This window comes from Phoenix dactylifera, unplaced genomic scaffold (genome assembly GCF_009389715.1).
Source record: "Phoenix dactylifera cultivar Barhee BC4 unplaced genomic scaffold, palm_55x_up_171113_PBpolish2nd_filt_p 000637F, whole genome shotgun sequence".
Taxonomy (NCBI): Eukaryota; Viridiplantae; Streptophyta; class Magnoliopsida; order Arecales; family Arecaceae; genus Phoenix; species Phoenix dactylifera.
In genome coordinates this window covers 151,825-164,557 of record NW_024068029.1, presented here as the reverse complement: position 1 = coordinate 164,557, position 12,733 = coordinate 151,825, and the positions used below count along the sequence as shown (strand labels likewise).

General features: G+C 41.7%; 1 protein-coding gene across 2 annotated transcripts; it reads left to right on the top strand.

The window, feature by feature from the left end:
* Positions 1–4,773: 4,773 nt before the first annotated feature.
* On the top strand, positions 4,774–10,428 carry LOC120106795 (platelet-derived growth factor receptor beta-like). 2 transcript variants are annotated; one of them, XM_039119841.1, is made up of 6 exons: positions 4,774–6,286; positions 7,737–8,083; positions 8,520–8,627; positions 8,759–8,839; positions 9,948–9,989; positions 10,057–10,428. In XM_039119841.1, exons 2-6 carry the CDS (start codon positions 7,937–7,939, stop codon positions 10,405–10,407), a joined length of 729 nt encoding a protein of 242 aa, XP_038975769.1. In that variant the 5' UTR covers positions 4,774–6,286; positions 7,737–7,936; the 3' UTR covers positions 10,408–10,428. The 2 variants fall into 2 exon arrangements, with proteins under 2 accessions (XP_038975769.1, XP_038975770.1); XM_039119842.1 differs by lacking the exon at positions 4,774–6,286 and adding an exon at positions 6,305–7,621.
* The last annotated feature ends 2,305 nt before the right edge of the window (positions 10,429–12,733 follow it).

Genomic DNA, 12,733 nt, shown 5'->3' with positions numbered 1-12,733 from the left:
CCACGCAATAGCACGTATCTGGTAGGATAGTGATTACGGATATCGATCCAAAGGGATTGGGGTACAGTTGTTTTTTCTTTAAAAATAAAAATATTTAAAAGAAAGAGTTTGCGAAGAAAATTAAACTAAGGAATTAAATAAGAAAAAAAAATGCAATTAAAATGATATCAGTTTGGGGGATACCTAGGGCATGGAATTCACCACAAACATCGGAACAAGGATTATTTGTATATAAATTCGTTCTTGGATTAACATACAAATTGGCTACAAGCCTAATAAGCATTCAAATAAAAAATTTTACAAAAGTAATTTAGGAACATCCATCTTCGATCGGCATGAAATGTCTATCCTAAACTAATGTGGCAGGACACTGCATCTTCCCTAAGCATGGGTGATCTTCTATTAACTTAGTCATCATGAAGAACAGTTGTATAAACGTCATATTTAAAATCACAAAAATTAAATATGAGATGAAATAAAATATTCATTAAGAATAAAATAAGATTTATACAACTTCAAGAATATAAATCAAAAATATAAAATTCTTAGCCCTTTGTTAGGGCTACATCTAGCCCTGGAGAGGAGATCAGCCTTCCATGGAGTCGTGGGCGACAGCAGTAGTGGCATAGCAGCGGGCTCCCATTTCTTCTTTTCTTCCTTCCTTCCCTGGATATCTTCTTCCTTCTCTAGCAATTCATTATTTTTTTCTTTTGAGAAGGCATTCCCAAAAAGACCCAAACTTCTCTCCCTCCTCTGTTTCCCGAGGGAACTCCCTGAGAAGAGCTAAGCTTCTTCTTCTCCCGGTGGGGAACTTGGCCTTTGAGGAGATGATCCTGAAGAAGGGAAGTCTCCTCCTTTTATAGCTTCACCAGCTCCTCTATTTCCCTCCCTGGATAGGATCTTCCGAGTGGGAAGATAAGGTCAAGGAACAGCTTGTTCCGTGAGCGTGATCGTGATGGGGAGATGACTGATCCAAACGTGAAAGTCGGTGAGCTGGGAGCTGGAATTCGTTGGCTGAAGTCGGCTTGATCCTTGGAGCTCGGATGGCGAGGACGTGGATAAGATCTTGGACGCGGCTGGCAGCTGGGATGCGAATGGATCACAGAGGAAGTGGATGGGATGAATCCGGAATGCTGGGGTGAATCAAGGGGAGTTTGGATTCGGCTGAAATTGGTTCCGAAACAGGGGAGGATGCGGTTGACGTGGGAATGGCTGGAGATGAAGCTCGATCGCAAATGATTCGGAAGGATTGTTAGAAGTATGCCCTAGAAGCCAATTTGGCTGACGCATTATTTTATTCTGAAACATAAATTTGTACTTGACCTAATTAAGTTGGGCATTCTTTTCATTCATGTTCTTATGTGTCCATGAATCGTCCAAGGAATTAATGAGATGATGATGCATATTCTCAAGAGTTGAGAATTTGAGGCATGTGTCATTGGTGATTAATTTCTGAATTGCTCCTGATTGATGGATCATCACGAGGACGGTGATTGACCCGCTGAGATTAGTGCACATATTGCTTTCTTTGATGGACGAGTCTTGAGTTCACAGTGTAGGGACACTGGAGCAATTGTGCAAGTACTTATTAGAGAACAAGGGTACTGAGCGTGACCAAGACAAGAAGTCACTTGGATGTCTATCCACTCGTCAGTGACTTGCTTGATGTTGCAGTAGTGTGACTGGTCCTTTGACCTGTGGTGCTTCGGCTACTCACAGTGAGGTTATTGTAGTTTGACTGCACGTATACATGGTCTCTAGCCATATGGGTCCATGCAGTATAGATTGGCTGCAGTAGGTTCACTGTAGGAGTAGGGTATGCACCTATAAGGAATCTATCGACCTTGATAGACAAGGAGAGATCCTATGTGATTTATAAGACTGAGTTCGTAAGACCTCGGCCGGGACAGATTGTACAGTGGAGAAAGAGTTTTTCACTCTCGAGCTTAAGTCGAATAAATCTTGACATATGACGGATGATGGGGTTTGATGAGTTGTCCATGACCTCCATCCTGTAGGGATCCACGATAGTAGGACTGTATCATATGATAACTGCACCTAGAGGTTCATTATTCCATTCTGCTGGATAGCCACTACATGCTGCTAGGTGTCACTGGTGGATGGTGAGACTCACAGGGAATATCTCGATGATCGATAAACCCTAATGAGTTGAGTTGGAATCGTTCCAACGTATTGAAAGAAGTTTTCAATGATATTGTGATAGGGATCGCAATATATCTCACTACCAGTCAGAATAGAACCTATGGGGTCACACACACTAGAAGTATTGACCGATCCGATGGTTGAAATGTGATTATGAATCACGAGTAATCAATTTGATTGATGATCAGTTGAAGAAGGAACAATAGAAATTAATTAATTGGACTTAACACGAATCCTACTTGGAGTAGAATTTCGGGAGTCCTAATTGGATTAGGACTGGAAATCCTACTTGGAGTAGGACTAGGAGTCCTACTTAGAATAGGATTCTAACAATCCTAATTAAATTAGGATTTTGAATTCAATTTGAATTTCTACTTAGAATAGGATTCCTAGAAGTCCTAATTGGATTAAGACTTTGGATTCAAATTAGAGTCCTAATTGGATTAGGATTAAAATTGAATAAATCCTAATTGGATTAGGATTTCTTAAGTCCTAATTAATTATTAATCTAATGAATTAATAAGACTCCTAATTGGATTAGGATTGAAGAGTTCAATTGAGTCAAAATTGATTTAAGTCCTAATTGGATTAGGACTTACCTAGATTAAACCCAAATTGGTTCACCCTTGGTCCAAGCCTAATTAGATTAGGACCTAACCATGAGTGACCTTCCTAATTCTCCTTAGAGGAGGATTAGGTTAACCATGAAGGAGGGGCACATGCCCCTCCTCCTTTTCCTTGCTTGGTGCGGCAAACAAGAGGGGCCGGCGCCCCTCTTGGAAGGTTATCAAGGAGCTCCTAAAAGTTAGGAGCTCCACTTGCTTATAAAGGGCTATGGAAGGCACCTAGGGCATTGGATTAGAAGCCCTCTCCCTCTCCAATTCGTGGCCACCCTTCTCCCCTTGGTTTTCAGCCGCAAGCAAGGTGAGAAGAAAAGAAAGCTTGGCGGCCATCTTCTTCCCTCCTCCTTGGTTCCAACGCAGGGAAAAGGAAATAGGCTGCAGGGGCTTTGATTCTTCTTCAAACTTCATCCTTCTTCTTCCTCCTCCCAAGCACAATCAAGGGTTGATTCAAAGGGAGGACATCAGCCATTAAAAAAAGTCTCTGCAAGGGAGCTAGCACCCCGGGGAGACAAGGAAGCTTTGATCGGATCTCTACTTCGTGTGGATACCTGTAGAGGCCGGACGCGTGAACGGCTTCAAGCGAACCTTTATCCTAAACCACGAACTTCAGTTTGCGGTGATCATCTACCAGCACAAGGTGAAGATCTGATTTTTATAATTAGTTTAAAAGTTTTTAATTCTAATCTATCTACGAACGGTTATTGAACAACGTTCATAGGATGAACGATTGATCCCGCTTATGCCTCTTCCGCTGCATATGAAATTTTTTTCAATTTTCTGCGGCATGGGCGGGCACCCAACAAGGATGAGGAGAACAGGATGAAGTTCGAAGCTGTTAATCCATGAAACTCGGGATGTAGCTGTTCGAGATGCAATCAGCTCGGGAAGTAGATTTGAAGTTGATCCAGTTAGATGAAGGATTGATCGATTTGAAAGTTTGATTTCTTTTGTCTAGGAACAGTGGATGATGTCCACGGGTGAAGGAAGATGCCGGAGGATACGTGATGGGAAGATAAGGATGAACTGAGATAGAAGGAGGGCTGAGATCCATGTTTGGGAGTTTGAGGATTCTGCCGATGGCTAAATGCGGCTGGGAGAAAATATGGGAAGGCGTTGGTCGAACGGCTGGAAGTGTGAACAGAGGAGTTTGTTCGTGGACGTGGAGATCTCGGCTAAGAGATGGAATACAATCAATGAACCGAGAGGATCTCGGCTGGGATGAGCTAGATCTTATCGCGGAAGAAGAAGAGAATCCTCGATGCAGGGGATTCGGATGGAAGAGGCGCTGAGACGTTGAGGATTTCATGGGATCAAGCCGGAAGAGAAGGATGATGAAGTTAATCCAAATGCTGGGAAGAATGCTGCGGCTGGGATCTAGCAGAAGAATATGAGGCTGGGTGGTTGTTCGGCAGGGGATGGTTGATAAGTGCTAAATAATACATAAATTAATATCTTATTCATAGCACTTATCATTATTTTAATTTACATAGTTTATAAATTTAACCAAAAAAATGTGTTACCTTCATCATTGCATTTTAACAAATTATTAAAGGTAATTCGAGTTTTACTTATTTATTTACTGATTGAATCTAATGTGTGCAGGTCCAGTCAAATTCTACCATATTACGTTCACGGATTAGTCCCATCAGTCCCTATGTCGCCCATGTGTGGATTAGTCTCTCGTCCATGTTCCAATTTCCTTTCCTCCCACATCGCACTTGTATACACCGGCTGTCTCCTCCTTCTCACGTCCGTGGATCAATCCTCAGCTCGTATGCATATCGTTCGGGTCCACGAATAGAATTGGGTCAGTCAAAATAAAGCCAGTTCAATTGCTTCCCAGCATCTGTGATTCATGGATAATTCCCAGCTCCCCTGCATTCACGACAGCCATCTAGAACCAAGTCTAGATTAGTATCTAAACTTCCCCTCCCGTCCGTGTCATCTTCCCATTGTTTCTTCATTACAAAACCACGTTCGAGTTTCTTCCACATCGTTCCATCCTTATCCTATCTCCCAACCAACTCCAAGCTTCATCCCGTTGTGATCTTCTCCTCTCCCGTTCGGATCAAGCAACCAATATCCCCCTGTTTCACATCCCGTTTGTAATCCCACTTATCCCAAAACCATGTCATCTATTTCCCATATTATCCCAAGCTTCATTTGGATTATTTCCCAGTCGAGATCCTCTCAGTTCACGCTCGCATTTCATCTCCCAAGTCATTCAAAGCCAACTTCATATCATCCTTTCCCAATCCGTGAAAGCATCCCAGCACCCCACGTATCTCCTCCATCCTCCCACGGATAAACCCAGCATCCGCATCATCTTCCTAGATCTTATCCCATTCAGAACGGAATTCCATCACCCGTGGATCAAGCTAGTGAACCTTCCCAGATTTCCCTCGCGCCCATGTTCACCTTCCACGTCCACGAACCAAGCCAACAGCCGCTTGTATTCAGCCTCATCCACGTATTCACCCCAGATCCTAGCTCCGAACCAGTCAGTGTTCCGGATTGAGCTTATCCACAACCGCAAATCAAAGATTCATCCTCTCCCCTGTTTCGGAATAGAGCCTTAGAGTGCCAGCCTATCCACCCAACCATGATGAATCCAACGAGTCCCAACTTCTTCCCATCATTTTAGACTGATTCCATAGATTATCTCCTGACTCTCCTCTTCTCTCGGATTGACCCAACCAACCGTGGGTGATCTCCTGCGTCCAACGAACAGGGCCCTGTTAAGAAACAAAGCCAAATCCTTTGCATAATCCACGGGATCCCATCCTCTTCTAGCTTGATTCCATGTAATCTCCCAACGTCCAAGCTTCATCTCAGCTCCACGGACTGTGATCCCAGCCACGAACGAAGTTCTAGCTCCCAACAACCTCACGCGTCTTCTCCATAAGTCATCCTCATCTCCTCTCAGCCGTGAGCGTCCACATGATCCTTTGCATCCTTATCCTTGATTCAAAAGAGGGGAGGAGAGAGACGTGGGCAGGCTATAAAAAGGGAGTCGATTCATTCCTCCTTCCCCACCGAGGGGCATTCCCTCACTACAGTAAAAGGGGGAAATGCCGACGCTTAAATGCCGACGCTATTGAAAAGCGTCGGTAAATTCTTCTCCCGCGCTAAATTTTACCGACGCTTTTAGTGAGCGTGGGAAAATTGAGGGATTAGACGACGCTTAAAAGCGTCGTCGTAGACCGAAGCCAAACGACGCGTGGTAAATTCAAACGGTAAAACGACGCTTATAAGCGTCGCCGAAGGCACCTTAAGACCCACCGTCCCGCAGACTTGCCCTAGCTACTCCCGAGCCCCCTCTTTCTCCTCCTCTCCGGCGCTGAAGCCACCGAACCCAGCGGCCTTCGTCTTCCTCCTCTCGGCGTTGCCTTAGCCCCCATCTTCCTCCTCTCCGGTGCGGATCGTCCGACTCCTAGCTCCTCCTCCTCCCTCCTCTCCGGCGTCGACCGACCGACCCCAACCCGCTCCGCCCGCCCGAGGTAGTTTTCTTCTCCTCCCTCCTCTCCCTCCTTCTCGCTTGTTCTGCTCCCCACCGTTTCTGTTCAACCGTTTTCCTCCCGCTTTCGGCAAGTAAAACGCTAGCCCTCGTGTTCCGTTCCTTCCGCCGTCTCTCCCTCTTCAGTCCCACTCGTCGTGACCTCTCTCTCTCTCGGCTTCCATCTTTCTTCGCGAAATCCCTAAGAGAATTTTTAGGGCTTTGTTGCGCCCGATCCAGCCCGGCGTATGAGGAGGGGCTTCCATCCCGATCACCGCCCGGGGCGGCCGCCATTCCAGCCGGTGCTGGGCCACTTCGCTAGGGAATGCCCTAACGTGAAGTGAGATCTACCGTTGCTAATCCTTCCATCCTTTTTCGGCCTTTTAATTTTGATCTTTTTTCCCATCTAATATATGTGTTCTTGGTTGCTGATGATGGGGTTTATCCTTTTTTTTTACATTTCTTTCTTTAAAAATGGATTCTGGAAATGGTTTTTCTTTCTCGTGTTTTGCTTTGGTTTCAATAGATTGTGGCTTATATTGGGCTTTTGTGCTGAGCTTCGAGGGAAAACAGAAATCAAATGGTCTATGTATACACTCTTTGAGGGTCTATCTCTTACACCCCTCTCTCTCTCTCTCTCTTCTCCGCGACCCACATATGCCTTCTGTTTGATTGTTTTGTTTCGTGTAGTTTGATCTTTGGTGTATTAGTTCTTCGTAAGCTTTCTGGTATTTTGTTTTTGTGGCTATTAATTAATCAGTTATGTTCTTGTTTTTTTTTTTGTCTATTTTGGGGTAAATTTTGCGCAGTAAGAATTCCCCTTATTTTTTTTGTTCAAGTGAAGTGGATTGTTTTATGCGTGCCTTCTGTCTGATAGTTGTGATGAGATTGGCTCAAGTTTAGGATATTTTTTTAATGGAAATACGTAGTTAGTTGATTACATGCATATGTTGAAGGTGATGCCTTGCTTTGATTGTGGCTTGTGTCCTTGTGTTCTGCTACCTTTTCATGAAGTGCTATTATTTTTTAATATGGAAAGTTGGGGCATGGTGTTTTTTTGGGTCACTTGTCGACATGAGTGCTGTAAACCTGAGTACTGTTAAGTTGGCTGTGGGAGAATTCTCTGAAGCCAAACATAATTGATATCAGCCGTGGATGCCTTTTATGCTAGTATTCTCTGTTCTTCAGTTTATTTACTTGTTCTTCATATAGAAACATTTCATATAGTATTTATAATGTGCATGTTAGGTAGGGCCAGCACCTTCATAAACTACTATAGCTGAGTTTGGGATGACTACGGGTCTTCTCTCTATTGATTTGTTATATCAACGCTTATGCGGTACTTCACAATCTTGTCTGACTCTATGTATTACTTGAATTTATACTGTCTCGTGCAATCTTGTATGGTGATGCTCCTTTCTGCCACCCTCATGATTATCTCTGGTCTGGTGCAGCTGGCAGCAGCATGTAAGAAACCACCAGTCTTTTGTGTAATTACTGAATATCTTTCTGGAGGATCCCTCAGGGCATTTTTACACAAGCTTGAACACAAATCCCTTCCTCTACAGAAACTTATTGCAATTGCCCTTGATATTGCTCGAGGAATGGAATATATTGTGATGTGTTAGCTGAGGACCCTGGAACATTTCGTTGGATGGCACCTGAGATGATCAAACACAAGCATTATGTACCGAAGGTAGATGTTTACAGCTTTGGACTAGTATTATGGGAGATGTTAACAGGAAGAATCCCATATGAGGATATGACACCCATCCAGGCTGCTTTTGCCGTGGTCGATAAGGTATGCTCTTCAGTTATGGTGGATGCTCCTTGTCTCTTTATATCTTTCAGTTCTTTAACCTTTTTCTTATACATACATACATAGCATTTTGCATATATTGCCTTCAAGCATCTTTATTGATTACTGTAATTTATTGATGCATCAATATTTGACATGAATCTTTCACGTGTTTCAAAGGCCTGCTGTCATCTACTGAGCGTGTTGCGGAGAAAGAATCACACACACACATATATATGCTGCATGGTATAATGTTTTAATAGATCTTTTGAATACATTTTGTGACACTTTTCATGTGAGCACCAAGATTTTTAGTTACTCATATCAAGATTTGTACATAGGAAGCTTTGAGCAGTCTAAAAGTAGATGCTTGTTGAGTATCCAACTCTCTGATAAAGAGATGCTTATAACACAATTTTCTGGCTTGTTTTGATAAGAGGTTGCTGGATCTGATATCGACAGTTCGATCATCGACTGCTGCTATGATCGTGCGGTTGAGCTTTTCAGGGATGAAGATGAGCTGGTGAGGTCCGCTGCTGTTCGGTTGGTGAGTTGTTAGTTTATAGTTAGACAATTTTCTTTGCATGCCATGGATTATCATCTCTTTTCAAAATTTATCGGGCTTTAATAATCGTTCTATATTGCTAAAAGTTGGTAATTTGCATGATTTTTGGTGAGGTCAGTAAGTGCGGCCAGATGTTTGCAGCGAGCAAAGAGAGAACAGCAAACACTGAGAGAATGGATGTGATCTTTGTTCAGGTATTTGTGTTTGATGTGAAAATTGTTGCCTTTAGCATGCTGTCATTAAAATACTCGTATGAACTGCACACTTGCAAGATGCCAAATTGACCATTAAAAAAAGTTGATATGCCGTGATAAAATTCATCTCAGATAGTTGTCTGTCATCACGGTGTCTGATACATAACTTATAACTATTTTACTTCTCTTTTTGATTTTTTTTATTTGCTTGGTTCATTGCGTGCCAAATGCTTGTTAATTTAAGTCTTGCTTTTAATATCTGTTTCTATGCAAAGAATGCTTTAGACACTGGTTACGTCTTCTAATTAGATGCAACTTAAAACTATCTTAATACAGAAAAAAATTAAATCATGTACCAAATTAGTTGCTGCAACCAATGATATTTCCTCAGATTCAACATAAGCTTAATTTTGAATTGACAAATCAGATTAATATCAACTGATAGTCTCTGGCATTCATTTTTTAAATATCATGAGCAATTAGAAGCACTTCTAAACTTGATTGGTTTTTACATGGATACTTTCTATGCTATTTCAATGAAATACGAGGATTCTTTGCAGTATATTATCACATTTGTCAGATGCCTTTTTCTTGAACTTTTGTAACGAGAATTGCATGATTACTAGCTATGTGACTAATACTTCAGTGGTTGAGGTTGCTTAAGCTTTGTAACATCTTGTTAGCTGTGCATCTTAATGCCTGGAAAATTTGATTGATTGACTGTTGAAATTGCATTTTTAAATTGCTAAAATGAACGTGCCAGTGTCAGTCCAATCCCATGATAATATCATATTATTCCTAACCAATCTGCAATGTACTGTAAAAAAGGGGTCTGGTCTGCTACATCCCGTCTAAATCATATTTGAGAATGAGCTAGAGCAGCCATAATGCCTAGGGAAAGCAGATTGTGAGCAGATATGGTTTCAACAAAAATATATCATACGATATAGACTGTTGCACTTGCTATTTGTATGAGAGAATATGATAGTTGTCACACACACAAACATATAGGAAGATAGGAATTCATTAGTCATGTGACTAAGCAAGTAGAGCTCCTTAAGTCAAGATGATCTGATTTCTTAACACAATTTTCTGGCTTGTTTTGCAGCCGAGTTATTGTTTGCATGTATTCAATGGGCACAACTCCCAGGTGACATCTCTTGGTTTTCTCGGATGTAAAAGATGCCCAGATGATGTGGTTTCTGTTGCTTTTGCAGGTGCTCGTTGGGAGTTTCTTACCAAACACTTTTAAGGAGCATAAAAGGAAGGCTATCCAGGAACCGACCTACTCACCAATTCCAACATCTACTGGAGTATTGACAACAGCAAGGCCCCTTTCTCAGGCAAATCCTGATGATGAATGTGAAGCCGGTCACTTGACAGCTAGGAGTGATGTCTACAGCTTCGGGGTTGTCCTTCTTGAGCTCTTAATAGGACGCCGGTCTGTGGACAAGACTCGCCCGAGCAAGCAGCAGAGCTTGGTTGACTGGGCTCGCCCCAAGCTTAATGACAATATTGTAGAGATGATGATGCCGAAGCTTGATACATATTGTAGATTGTGTACTTAGGAATTTGACTTGTATGTTTTTAGAATGTTTTTGAAGTACAATGTAATCAAATATGATAATATGAATGCAATCAAAGTTCTTGTTTGTGACTCATATTTTGTTATATATGTGATTCAGTGTATTTGTTTCTATTGTTTTGTAAAAATTTAATGTACACAGAGTATTTAAAAATTACTTTTATAAATTATTTTTTTTTAAAAAAAATTTAATGCCGACGCTTATAAGCATCGGGAAATGCAACACGAACGTAAACGTAATGGGAGGCCTTTAACGACGCTTTTAAGCGTCGGCATAAACCCGTAGTAACCAACCCATCATGCCGACGCTTAGCCCGATAGAAGAAACGACGCTTATAAGCGTCGGAAAAAGCAATTTTAACGACGCTTTTAAGCGTCGGCCTAAAACCATAGTAACCAACCCTTCTCGCCGACGCTTATAAGCGTCGGAGTATGATAAACGGAACGACGCTTAAAAGCGTCGGCATAGACCAACGACACTTTTTTGACGCGTCGGGTTAAACCCGACCCACGCCCATCTGCCCGACGTGTGACCCACGCTTTGCGGTGCGTGGGCTGGGAATTCGCCGACGCTTAAAAGCGTCGGTAGAGACCACAAAAAGCGCCGGCAGATATCCTTTCTTTTGTAGTGCCTCTTCCCCACCAGGGGACTGCTCCCATTCCTCCTTCTTCCCCATTGGGGGGTTGATCCACATCTCTCTTAGGCCAAATCCCACGGGAAGAAGAAGAAATAAAAGGAGAGAGAAACATTTTGGGTATTTTGGGAATGATTTCCCATAAGAGCTAAGAAGGAGCTGTTCTCAGGGGAATTGCAAGAAGAAGAGAAGAAAGTGATGGGAGCCCGCTGCTGTGCTGCTGCTGCCGTCTACCACTGCATGGAAGCCTGAGCTCTTCTCCAGGGATGGATGTAGCCCTAACAAAGGGATACGGGTTTTATATTTTATTTTATATTCTTGGGGTTGTATGAACTTATTGTTTTTAATGGATATCTTCTTTTGAATCATATTTAATTTCTGTGATTTTAAGTATGATGTTCGTACAACTGTTCTTCATGATCACTAAGTAAATATAAGATAGTCCATGCTTAGGAAAGATGCAGTGTCCTGCCACATTAGTTTAGGGTAGACATTTCATGCCAACTGAAGATGGATTATTTCCAAATTACTTTTGTGAATTTCTATTTAAATACTTATTAGGCTTGTAGCCAATTTGCATGTTAATCCAAGAAACGAATTAAAATATAAATAACCCTTGTTCTGATGTTAGTAGTGAATTCCTTGCCCTAGGTTCCCTCAAACTGATAACATTTTAATTGCATTTTTTATTAAATTCCTTAGTTTAATTTTCTTCACAAACTCTTCCTTTTAAATATTTTAAGAAAAAACAACTGTACCCCAATCCCTGTGGATCGATACCCGTAATCACTATCCTACCAGATACGTGCTATTGCGTGGTCTTTAAAATTGACTATCAATGGTGTGGATGAAGCTCATAAGGATAGAGCTGATTCGTGGGATATTGGAATTTTGCTGGGATTTAAAGCTTATCTGGAAGCTGATCTTGCGGAAGGGAGCTTGGACTCGGTTGTATCTTGGATGATGGAATTAATTCCGATGGGATGAGGATGCATGGGATTCGGTCCATATTTGATTCTAGATGTATGTCCTAAATGCAGGGGAGTTGGGAAGGACACTTACGTGGATGGTGTGCAGTGAGAAAGATCTTGGCTGTGCTTACAGCTAGGAAGGCACGGGAGGTTGGCTGGGATGTTTCATGCACATGTGAAAAAAAAGAACTTGTTTTAATGGGTGAATGCATGAATAGGTTGAATGCGAATGGCTAAGATGTGATGCAGGGAAATTGGGATGAATGACTGAATCGAAATCTGAGAGGATCTAATTTGCAGGGTGCGTGTAATTTGGGTTCAGAAATTAATGAATTTGACTTAACCTGCATACATTAGATTCGATCAATAAAAATAATCAAACTTGAATTATTTCTAATTAAAATGCAATGATGAAGGGGAATGAATTTTTTTATGTTTAAATTTAAAATATATGCGTAAAAATAATGATAAGTGCTATGAGTAAGATATTAATTCATGCATTATTATCACACCCCCAAACCTATATTTTGCTAGTCCTCGAGCAAAATAATAAAACTAACTCACTTTCACAGGAATCACGATTGCATTTACCGTATGCAATAAGGCTTTAAACTCCTAGGTGGCCCTAGTGGACGAGTTTTGTCTCGTGAGGGTTTCCGGCTCAAATATCAACAAACTGCTGTTAAAAAAATTTATTTTATTG

Coding starts and splice junctions, on each gene's coding strand:
- LOC120106795 (XM_039119841.1), top strand. CDS start 7,937: ATGGCACCTGAGATGATCAAACACAAGCATTATGTACCGAAGGTAGAT. Junction 8,628..8,758: donor GGTCCGCTGCTGTTCGGTTG/GTGAGTTGTTAG, acceptor ATTTTTGGTGAG/GTCAGTAAGTGCGGCCAGAT. Junction 8,840..9,947: donor TGGATGTGATCTTTGTTCAG/GTATTTGTGTTT, acceptor CTTGTTTTGCAG/CCGAGTTATTGTTTGCATGT.